This window comes from Biomphalaria glabrata, chromosome 9 (assembly GCF_947242115.1).
Source record: "Biomphalaria glabrata chromosome 9, xgBioGlab47.1, whole genome shotgun sequence".
Classification (NCBI taxonomy): Eukaryota; Metazoa; Mollusca; class Gastropoda; family Planorbidae; genus Biomphalaria; species Biomphalaria glabrata.
Genome location: NC_074719.1, coordinates 14938526 through 14951237, shown reverse-complemented (window position 1 = coordinate 14951237; position 12712 = coordinate 14938526). Strand labels below are relative to the sequence as shown.

At 34.6% G+C, this 12712-nt stretch overlaps 1 protein-coding gene across 4 annotated transcripts in view; it reads left to right on the top strand.

The window, feature by feature from the left end:
• LOC129928237 (fibrinolytic enzyme, isozyme C-like) overlaps nt 1-12712 on the top strand; it is a 142773-nt gene that overhangs the window by 105055 nt on the left and 25006 nt on the right. For all 4 annotated transcript variants that reach the window (XM_056041622.1, XM_056041620.1, XM_056041621.1 and 1 more), the window contains one exon: nt 8782-8930. In XM_056041622.1, the coding sequence (XP_055897597.1) occupies nt 8782-8930 (149 nt within the window). The remainder of the gene's footprint in view (nt 1-8781; nt 8931-12712) is intronic.

The window sequence follows — 12712 nt, the reverse complement described above, 5'->3', positions numbered from 1 at the left end:
AGGTTCAGCTAGTTGTTCAGCACATTTTTTTAAGATTCGCCCTTTTAGTCCATCATGCCCACCAGCTTTCATTGGGTTGACGTTTTTGAAAATGTTATAAACTTGCTCTTTAGTAATCGCTAATTCTAAACAGTTGTTAACATTGACATCCTCAGGGGCTTTGAGTCTTAGATAATTAAAATCTTTCGTGTCGAAGCGACAATAGAAATCATTTAACTCGTTGGCTAATGTTTTTTCGTCTCTTGTAGCAAGATTATTTTAACTTTTGACTTGTGCTCCTGCCATTTTGTTTATGATGCACCACGCCTGTCTCATGTCACTTGTCTTAATCGAGTCTTCCAGCTTGGTGCGGTAGTTTCTCCTCCCTTCCTCAAGAGCGACGTTGAGATTTCATTGAGCTCTTTTCCTTGTCTGTCCATCGCTACTCATATATGCTCTTTTCTTTTTGATTATTTCCCGTTTTATTTTTGCAGTGACCCATGGTTTATTGTTGGGGTAAATCTTGATGCTCTTAGTACTGACACACATGTTTTCACAGAATTTGATGTAATTTGTCACTGCGTCGACCCATTCTTCCAGATTTGAAGTAGTCACTTTAAACAAATTCCAGTCAGTGCAGTCTAGACATCTTTGTAGTTTGAGAATATTGTCTTGAGTCCATTCTTGTACGTTTTTTTGAATGATTTTTCCTTCTTTAAGTTTCGTGCGGTAAGTAGGCAGCAGTTGTATTGTTTTGTGGTCCGATGATCCTAGTGGTGGCTTTCCACGAGATGTGAATGCTTCTTTGATGTTACAGTAACATAAGTCCAGAGTTCTGTTCTCTCTAGTCGGACATAAGATGTGTTGAAGGTGGGTAGGTCAACCTTCAAAGTGCATTTATTAAAATCACCCAGTATAACTACTGGTGCGTCCGGTGACCTTGTCTGAAACTCATGCACTACGTCAGCGATGATTGCAGCTGCAACTTCCGTCTTGGCTGTAGGCGGAACATAAACCAGGACTATGTAAATAACACCAAAGTCTCGTGGCAAATAAAAAGGTCTCAATGAGAGCGCCAGTAGTTCTAGATCCGGACAGCACATTCTCTTTTTAACCGTGTAGTTGGTACAGTATTTGAGGTTGATGTACACACACAGCCCCCCACCTTTCTTCTTCTTAGACTCAGCCGTTCTGTCAGATCTCACGCAAGAGAAACCATCAATAGCAATCAAGTTGTCGTTGTCATCCTCCTCTAACCATGTCTCAGTAAAAGCCAATAGACAACTTTCCCTAAAAACGTGGTCGTAGCGTACATGGGCACATATCTCATCCACTTTCTTTCTAATTGAGCGTACGTTAGCTAGAATAATCGTAGGAAGTGATGGGCGAAAACCTCTTCTTCTCAGCCTTTGCTGTAGTCCTCCTTTTTTTCCTCTTTTCCTTGTACTAACAGAGGAAGGGTAGAGACAATTTAAATGTACATAACCTGGTGGGAGAGGCATCCTCTTTGAACGATGTCCGAGGAGTTGATCTTTACTATAATGAATAGATCTAGTACTAGATCGGCTGCCATCTTGGGTCGCCATTTTTCTTCTTTTATTTCTAACCAAATAACCAAAGTTGAACAAATCTAGATCTAGTAAAACGTGTAATGTAAATACTCACGTGGAGCCCACCTTGAAAACAGAAGTCTTCATCTGCATAACTAATAATAAATTAACAATTAACATTGAATTAAAAGAAAAGTAATCATACGAAGATATATAGGGAAAAAATCGACTTTCGGCCCAATACTTTTTAATCAAAGAAATGAAACGGACTAGTCCAACAAACCCTATTACAAAAGAACATTCAGTATACATCCAGCAAAGAAATAATAATGAATAATGAAAGCACAAATTGCATGTCGCCACAGTGCATATATATATCATATGCGTAGCCAGGATTTTTTTCGGGGGGGGGGGAATGGGGGGAAATTTCCCCCCCCCCCTTGGTTAAAATATATATGTGTGTGTATGCATGTGTCTGTATTTTTTCGGAAGACGTTTATTGTACCCTACACGCCAAGCACTATTTCCGGTATTGAAAGCCAATATTCTGAGGTATCTACTCTGCATTATCCTGCTTTTAAAAAGTTTTATTTAAAAAACCTTATGTGCTATTCTTACTGACTTAGATCCTCCCGCGTCAATCGGCGCATTGGGCGGCAAGCTGCTTCCACAAAAACCAGTCATTGGCAATGTCTTAAGCTTCTTCCTACCTGCTCTAAGAACCTCCATGAAAGTGTGACGCCAAGTTGAACTAGGATGTCCCTGTTTGCGCTTATCTTGTAATGGCCTCTGTGTTGTCACAACTCTTAATATGCGTAATTCATGTCCCGCAAACCTCATGCGACGCTCTGTCACAACCTTACTAAGATGTCGACTCCCAGTTCGGCATAGCATTTCCTTGATTGAGACCCGATCTCGATAACTGACTCCTTAAATCCTTCATAGCCATCTTTGTTGAGCCACATTTAGTCTTTTTCAATAATGGCAAATGACTATTCACTGCACTTTATTAATGGAGCCCAGCCGCTGGTAGAAATTAGGTGACTGTAGTTTGCTTTAGATTTTATATCTAAAAGTTTTATCGTCAAATTTATCTGTTGGGGGGGTTAAACTAAAAAATCTCTGGAGTTTTTTTAAACAAATTCAAAAACCCCTTGGCTTGGCTACGCTTATATAATTTTTAGTGTGCAATCTGCTTTTTTTTATATTGGAGAGGTATTTTTAGCTTCAAACCTCGCTGAAGGGTTTTTTTTAACTCAAAACCCCCTTTTGGCTACTCTCATAGCATTTTGAGTGCATTATTTGATTTTTTTTTATATCCAAGAGGTATTTTTATCTTCAAACCCCACTGAAGGGGGCTTAAATTCTAAACCCCCCTTTGACTACGATCATAGAATTTTGAATGTGTAATTCACTTTTTTTATATATTGAAGAGGTGGTTTTTAGCTGCAATCCCCGCTGCAGGGGGTTTTAAAGACAAAAACCCCCTTGGCTACACTCATAGAATCTGGTGACTGATGTCTTATATTGAAGAGGAGGTTTTATCGTAAATTTCGGAGGGGGGTTTAAAATTTAAAATCTTCTGTGACTTTGCTTTTGAAATGTTGGTATTGTCGTTTGCATTTTTTTTTTTAGAAGAAGGAGGTTTAACTGCAAAATCCTGGTAGGGGGTTTTAAACTGCGCTGGGGCAAGTGATGGTTTAGTGTTAAAATCTCACCTAAAATAAACAAAATCAAAGCAAACAAGATTACAAAGAGAGTTTGTGTTACACAAACTCAGAGGCGGCCCCCGTCGAAGTCGGATCCCTGTCGCATCTGCATTTTCGAAAATAATATTCAAGACGTGATTTAATTTTGATGGACAAAATATATAATAATGTTTCAAAGATTCATTTGCCGTAAATTTAAATTTAATTAAATAAAAAATAGTAGATTAGTTTTATTATATTATAACATTGCAATATTGATCAAAACGTTTGGAAATGAAAATCTACAATTTTTTTACATTTTAAGTTTAGAAATTGAAATTCTACATCTTAATCTAGTCTATTTTAGTCTAAACTAGATCTAGAAATTCTAGATCTAGACTTTAAAATAATTTTAATTAGAATATAAATCCAGATCTAGATACACTGTAATAAAATCTAGATCTAGTTTAAAAAATCTAGATTAGATCTAAATCAAGATATCATTCCTTTTTTAAACGAAAGTCACATAACGAGGCTTAATAAACATTACTATACCGAGTTCTTTTAGCATTTCATTTGAAGAATTAATTCCATATAACGTCAGAGGAAAAAAAAAACAATACGTCACACGGCCTAGCTAGATTAAAAATCGACTTCATCAATACGAGCCATTTATCGAGTGTTCATAGACTTTGGTGCACCGAGTGCGTTCTTTAAGCATTTCTTTTAAAGAATTCATTCCATATGACGTCAAAGGAATAAAAAAAAAACACTACGTCACACGGCCTAGCTAGACTAAAAATCACCTTCATCAATACGAGCCATTTATCGAGTGTTCATAGACATTGGTGCACCGAGTGCTTTCTTTAAGCATTTCATTTAAAGAATTCATTCCATATGACGTCAAAGAAAAAAAAACACTACGTCATACGGCCTAGCTAGACTAAAAATCGCCTTCATCAATACGAGCAATTTATCGAGTGTTCATAGACATTGGTGCACCGAGTGCGTTTTTTTTAGCATTTCATTTAAAGAATTCATTCCATATGATGTCAAAGGAAAAAAAAAACACTACGTCACACGGCTTAGTTAGACTAAATATGTTTTCATCAATACGAGCAATTTTTCGAGGGTTAATAGACATTGGTGCACAGAGTGCGTTCTTTTAGCATTACATTTCAAGAGTCCATTTATATGACGTCAAAGAAAAAAAATTCCATTACCTCACAATAGGCTAGTACCGGTACCATAAAAAAAATGTCTTTATTTACACGAGATATTTAACGAGGGTTCATAGACATTGGTGCACTGAGTTCTAATAGAATTTATTTAAAGAGGATCAAAGCCGAATTGTTTTTTGCGTTTTGTCTGTCAGTCGGTCTGTCCGTCATCTTGATATAAAAAAAACAACAACTAAAAGTTATTAAAAATTGATTAACCTTTATTTTACGTTTCGAAACATCGCAATAATTTTTAGGTATGAACACAATTGAAAAGTTTATATAATAGATTGTTCCGGATGTTTGTATAAATAGTTAAAGAAAAAGAGAATTAGAGATAAATGTAATACCGTTAATTAAATTTTTTGGATGGTCTCGTATAAAAATTAGATGTACTACAGCCATGGGGAGAGATTTTCATACCTTACTTTGGTGTTTGGATTCTGTTTTCCTTAAAAATCGGAACATAATATTAACGATAATTAGATTTTTTAATGTTTTAGGTAGAAAGTTAAATGTTCTGTATGAGAGAAGTGAGTTAAAATATTTTTCATGAAAATCCGTAAAAACATTATTTCGTAAATGAGAAGATTATTTGTTTATTAATTAGAAGAGGGAGTTCAAACAATTATTTGGCGTTAGTAGATTTTTAAATAAAATCGGAAATTTCTGGTGACGATTTGTAAGAAACAAAATAAGGAACATTCTTTTTCGATTACAAAACTTCTATGTTATGTTTCAGCAAGAAAATTAAATGTCTAAAAAGTAATTTTCAGTAATCAATTCTAGTAAATTCTTTTTTTTAAAGCCCTGAACAACCTATTGTCGATATTTTTAAAATTTGTTTAAAGATGAAAATACGGAACAATTTGATATTGATAACCAAATTATAGTGACGCATTGTCAAATAATATAAGTGTAATATTAGTAAATTATGCGATTTCAAACAATCATTAGGCATAATTCATGTTTTATAAAACAATATCCGGAACATTTTTACACTTAATGAAATATAAGTCAGTATAGAGATTTTGATTTAGCATTAATATGCTATTTACATAAAAAACGGAACCACATATTATTACTAAAGTGTTTTTGCTACGTTTAAGCATGGGAATTGAATGTAATATAAGTTAGAAGAGCAAACAAACATTTGTTGGCGTTGATTAGTTTTGCACAAAAAAATCAGGAACATTTAAATTTTAGATACTTAAAACTATTGAGATGTTACGGGAGGAACATTAAAGTGTAAATCAGATTTTCAATAGCTTTTAGAGTTCTAGTTTTTTTAATCTAATCGTGACGGACAGACCGACCAACAGACAAAACGCACAAAAATAATCTTCTTTTATTCGGATGGGGGTACTAAACAAAAAATAAATAAAATCTGATTTTTTAAAAAAGTTTAAGGAATTGGTTTAGCACCTGATCATGTTGCGACGTTACGCTACTGCATGAAAATCGCTGCATAAAAAGTCCATTTAAAAAAATGTGCGTGATATTTACATACAAAGTGCATTATTAGCCTTTATAAACAAACATAAATTTTTTCTTTTAATTTTAGCAGCTAGTTAACCAGAAAAAACATCTTTAACTATTATTTATATTTGTTGTAAACATTTCCTGTACATTTTAAAAATATATTTGACTTAGTGATACTGAAAATACACAAAAATTGTCCATCTTTGTTGGCATATTGTAACATTGACTCCCTTACATTTACGTAATTGTTTTAGAATTGCTGTATTTTTAGAAAAAAATCGCTTGCATAATTAATTTTATAAATTAAACGGTTTGCTTTTAGAAAACCAAAAGTAGCCGTTACACCTAAACTTTTCAAGCCGCATTTAATAATGAAATAATATTTTTCATATCTCTTCTAGTTTTCGAGATCTGAGTGTGACAGACGGACAGACGGACATTTTGCACAAACCTAATAGCGGCTTTTTCCCCTTACGGGGGACGCTAAAAATCATTCACTAAATTCCGTTCTTCCTCCCTCCTGCTGGGGGGCGATTCCATTTTGGGTGGGGCGGGGGTTGAACCCCAAACTCCCTCCCCCCCCCCGGCTATGCCCATGATATATATATATATATAGACAATTGGATTAATCTTTTACGATAACCTTTACATTCTAAATTTTGATCCTTTCCAAGAATGATAACCCCAGCAAAGTTTCTAACCACTCTGCTTTTAAAGCAACCTTTTTAAACAATAATAATAATAATAATGGTAATAATAATGATGTTAGAATATTTTGTTTTGGGGGGGGGATATTTTTCTAAAACCTCTATTCCAATAGTAACTTCGTGGAAACTTCAAAAACCTTGGTGGGTGGACGTGATTCTCGAAAATAGCTCTAACGATGTTCCTGAAAATATTACATTGCTGTATATCACTGGGAAAAGAATTACTAGATGGTTGGAAATTTTCAATTTGTCTAGAGGACGAGAAAATATTTCTCTTGAAGGAATTAAACGTCTTCGGGTATTTCCGAATGTTGGTATTATATTATTCAACAGTTAAATTAATTAATGTTCAGGAATATTTTCCGCACCGTCTTCGTTGTCTAGATTTTATAAGACAAGATAAGAAGATCGAAAGGCCTTTCATAAGAATATTATTAAGTGTATTAGATTTATACATTAACCATGATATTTTTCGATGCTCTCTCTCTCTCTCTAATTTGAAAAAAATAATGAGTGCTAGATTTTTAAAAAATAGGAAAATCCTCCCCCCTCGGCAAAACGAAAGTTAGATTGATATTAGAAGCAGGATTAATACAGCAATGGACCCCAATGATGACCTGCTAACCAATGTAAAAAACAAAACGCAAATGCCACATCACAAGGTCATCAGGGCTTGCAAAGATCTTTCTTCAGGGTACCGTAGCAGGAAAAAGAAGAAGAGGTAGACAGATAAAGCGATGGGAAGAAAGGACAAGCCTGACATTGAATTAAATTCTATTCAAGTCAAAAGAAAAAGGGGACTGCAGAAATACTGTCAACAGATCTTGTGCGATATCCCGACGTTTCAACATACTAAGGATAGGTAAAAGTGAAGATGATTATGTCACAGTCTCGGTTGACATAGCTTGTTAAATGTTCACCTCGGGTTAAGAGGATGAAAAGACACGTGAAACTTCTGATATAGAAACAGGAAGTAAGGATGACTAAATTGACTATTAGTTTAAGCAGTAAGTAGTATCTTTTGGTCCGGTACGTTTAGTGATGACTTAGACAGTAAAGTAGTAATTTTGAGTCAAGAAGTATCTTTTGGGCAGTCGAAGCCAGTAATCACTTGAGATATGTTTTCTAGTAGTTATTATTCTGTACTATTATTATTGAAGTATTTGTTACCCGCTGTGATGTGGACGTTACTTGAAGTCTATTTTGGAGAACTTAACATGTTGGATATATTTGATACCGCTGTTATGTGGATGTGACTTTGTTTCTTATTGGATCATGTCACTGCCAAGAAGTGCGGTATTATTATTGTCATTAAATAAACTTTATATTTTGTCTGCTAAAGTGGCGTTAAGTCAATCAGTAATAACTATGTTTGTCACGTGTCAAGTGTGACTCAAGGAAGCACGGACCCAGCATTCTACGACATTCGCGACACACTCATAGTGACCAGTCTTATGTGTAATATTATAATACCACGTAGACATGCATTCAACCTTTTACATTTTGGTGACCAGTATGGGGGACGAACCCACGACATTCGCGTTATCAGCACGATACCTCGGATCAAGCTGTAATTTAGATACTTATTTTTGCACCTGACAACACATGAATTAATAAAAAATAACCAATTAACTAATTAACTGTTTTTAATAAATTATTTTGTTTAGTATCTTAAACATGCGAAAAAAACTGCACTTGACTGAGGTGGTGGTATAAACTAAACAAGTCCCCTTTAAAGATCATCGTATAAGCACAAACCTGAAAATAGAACGAGACTATAGAAACAATAGATAACTATGTAATCTTCCACGTTCATTAACTCTCCACTAGTTGAGTGGTTACCGTGTTGGTTTAAAAGTCTGAAAAGGCTTGAGTCATGAGTTCGAAATAAGGTCGTTCCCCTTTTTTATTTTTATAAATGCTTTGTATTGTTAGTGTAGATCTATAACAAATTTAATTACATGACCGATTCAAACTAATTGATAATAGTACGCTAAAATGTAAGCTTTTTATTTAAAAGTATTTTTTTTAAAATATGTCCTTGTTCTTCTCTTTATGAAAGTTGAAGTTTATGAAATTTGCTGTAGATTTCTTTTTTTTTTTTTCAATTTTATGTGAGCAATCATTAAAAATGAGCTATAATTTTATTTTTCAGACATTAATTCTATTGGTAAGTTTAGAAAACGCATTGTCCGCGGAGAAAATGCTCAATTGTTTGAATTCCCATTTCAAACAGAGCTGCAAATAAGAAATTATGGCTTCTGGGGCAATGTGTGTGGAGGAGTTTTGGTCACACCAAATAAAGTAATTCTTTTCTTTTATACATTTTACACATTTAAAAACACGTCACCAACATTTTTAAGTTAATACGTCGTTTCTTATTAATGAACAAATGAATATTCGAAATTTTCTAATAAAATGTGTTTTTAAAAATCTTATATGTTCTAAAATTTATTAGTATTTACTTTTATACCGTATGCTGCGGCCATATCCAGAAATCGGCTTTTTTTGCGATCTGGCCTGCCAGTATTGTCTGTTTAAAAGATATTTTCTCGTTGTCTAGCCAAATTAAAATTTGTTTCTTTTTTTCCTTTGAAAAAATAACGGTCAAACCAGTGTTTTCCCCGTGTGGCCAACGAGCTACTGATTTTTTCTCAGCGTTTAACATAATTGATTAATTTCTTGGAAAATTGTTTGAACAGTTGTGATCCTTGACCACCAACCCAGGTTATAGGTTTTTGAAGTCTCCACGGAGCTAAGAAACGAATATGGGTATTTAAAAAGATGTCACAAAGCTTATACCAACTCACACTGTCTGTTTGTCCGGTCAAAAGTGTGTACACGTTATTTCTCTGACACCCAAGCTAGGACTATGCTAAAATTTTGGATTTTTTTTTTACCTGACAACACAAGAATCATAAAAAAATAATAATTAGCTAATTATCTATAGATAATTAAGTATTTTGTTTTGAATCTGGTACAATAGAAAGAAGTGGTGGTAAAGGCTGAATTATTCTCCTTTAAATTATTTTTAAAATAAGCAATACATAACTCTACGTTCTTCTATTTTCATAGTCACTAGGCTAGCAGAATGGTTAGTAAGTATGTTGATTAACGTGAACCAATAATAATAAAACTCTAGGTATAAAAAATATAACACACCAATAAGCTGTTTAATCTTACGCCATCTTGGTTGTCAACAACAGTTACAAGGGATGTTACTCCCAAACACCGAGTGATGCAACCTATATAAAACACACATCAACATCCTTCCTTTTATATAGCCAACAAAACATATATCAGAAATATTTGCAATTAAAATAACAAAATTAATAACACATCATATTTGATAAATATTGTAACAACTAAAAAAAATAAAAATAAATTTCAATTGAGAGTGTGACACATACAGAATAAATATATCAATATGCATATTCCTATTGTCATATAAGTTCATAGTACATATCATAATCCATGTTCCACAAAGGTCTTTTTGTTTTTCGAGTGCCAGTTGTTGCTTGGCTATTACTATCACAATTATTGTCTGGTACATAAGAAACTATTCCAGACTGTGCTGCATGTTGAGAACAGTGATCAGACAAATCTAGCCTTTCATTATCATCTGAATCATCATCCAAGACATTCCCATCATAGACATCAGTGTCTTTCAAAATAGTTTTTCTTGGCCTAATATGAAATCTGCTGCGTATGTAGAATCCTCCATTATCTCCCTTGATATTATAAGATCTTGGAGATAGTTGTTCCGTGATTATTCCAGGATACCATCCTGTTTGACCTGGGTTTTGGTAATAAATAGTTTGCCCTAGATGGAGTTTTGGTAAATCCCGAGCTTGCTTATCATATTGTCTTTTTACTTGTCGTTTGTAATTCTCCTTCTTTTCAGCTACAACATGTTCATTTAAACACTTTGAAGTGCTGGGAATCAATGTCCGAGGACTTCTTTTAAGGCACATTTCAACTGGGCTAAATCCAGTACATTGCCGAGCTGTGTTTCTGAGTTCTAGTAAAGCTTCATATGGATCATCACCATTACTTTTAGTTTTCAATATTAAGTTCTTCATTATCTTTACAGCAGCTTTAGCCTTCCGATTTGCTCTCGGATAACAAGGATCTGATCTGATGTGAGTGATGTCCCATCGCCTTGTAGTAAAGCAAAGTTCCCCTTTCAGATCTTGTGGTCTATAAGGCAGATGATGTAAAGGTCATGTGTTTCTGTGGCCTACGGTTTACGAGGGTGTCATGTGGCCAGCACAACAACCAACCGCCTTTACTTTTCCCCAGCTAACGTTAGGTACCCATTACAGCTGGGTGGACTCAGAGGCGTCCGAAGATCCTTAAGTTAAAAATCCCAGTCTTCACCAGGATTCGAACCCCGAACCCGGTTCGGTAGCCAAGCGCTTTACCGCTCAGCCACCGCGCCTCCTCCATCGCCTTGTGAATCTCAAAAACTCATTTGAAGTAAATTACGGACCGTCATCTGTTACTAACATTTTTGGCACACCAAAACGAGCAAATAGTCCTTTCAATTTTCTAATTACATCTTGTGATGTTGTTGTTGACAGATAATCATTCTCAATAAAATTAGAGTATTAATCTACAGTTATTAGGTACTGTCTTCCATCCACTTCCATCAGGTCAGCTCCAACTTTTTCCAATGGAACATTTCCTTCATAATGTTGTATAAGTGTTTCTCTCTGGTTCAAAGATTTTCTTTCTTGACAAGCAGTGCATGTCTCTGCCATCTGTTTTTAAACATTTATTGTCGGGCCCTCCTCATCATTCCATCATATGCAATGTGTGCTGTGTGTAGGTTTTTCTTTTTTTCTTGAGGCATACTGAAAGGTATGACTACCCTTTCTCCTTTTAAAATTACTCCATTACTAAGTCCTAAAGTATCAGCAAAATCAAAATATGGTTTTATCGTGTTGTCTAAATCTTGTTTTCTTTGAGGCCATCCATTCATGATTTGCTTTGATAATTTACTTAATGTATCATCTAAGTCTGTTTCTTGTTTTATTCTTTCTAATAACGGATCCGGAATGTCCACAACATGTGTCTGGCATATGTTAAAAACTTCATCTTGCTTCTCCTCTTGATTGCACAGTCGTGATAATGTGTCAGCAATGTGTAAACTGTTTCCTTTTACCCACTGAAATCAGAAATCATAACAATTGCTCCTTAACATCAAGTTTTGTAATCTTCTTGGAGCCTGGTTTAGAGGCTTCCTTAAGATGTTTTCAAGTGGCTTATGATCATTTATGATTATGACATGTCTTCCAAATGTATATTGATTAAATCTTTCTAGCCCAAAAAACTACTGCAAGTAGTTCCTTTTCAATCTTAGACCATCGTTTTTCAGTTAGTGTTAATGCTCTAGATGCAAATTCTATTGATTGTCCTTCTTGAATTAGTACAGCTTCAAGTCCATGTTGACTACTGTCCACTTGTATTTCAAGTTTCTTGTCAGAGTTGTAGAATATAAGGACTGGAGCATTGGTAATCATTGTCTTTATCTTGTTGAATGCCCATTCACTTTTTTTCAGTCCATCTAAAATTGCAATCTTTCTTTGTTAGTTCTCTCAATGGTTGAGACACTTCGGCTACATTGTTCAAAAATTTTGACAAATACTGCACCATTCCAAATAATTTTCTTGGTTCCTGTTTTTTTCTGTTTTTTTTTCATTTCCAGAATAGCTTTGATCTTCTTTAGGTCAGGCTTTATGACTTGCGCACTAATGCAGTGTCCCATGAAACTTTTCTGGTCTTGTTTCTCTACTTTTTTTTTGTTTCATTTAATTTAATGCATTTCTCTTTGCATCTCTTTCTTAGTCTCTTCAGGTTGTCAGAGAGATCTTTTCTGCTTCTTCTTTGGACTGAACACATCCCAAAAAATCATGATATCATCAGCCACGTTAATGCATCCTTCTAGTCCTAACTAGGCTTCTGTTAACTTCTTCTGGAATATTTCTCCACTTTACACTTAGTCCAAAAGGGAGTCTTGACCATCTGTAGCGCCCATATGGTGTGATCATAGTTTTTAGGAGACTAGACTTTTCATCTAGACG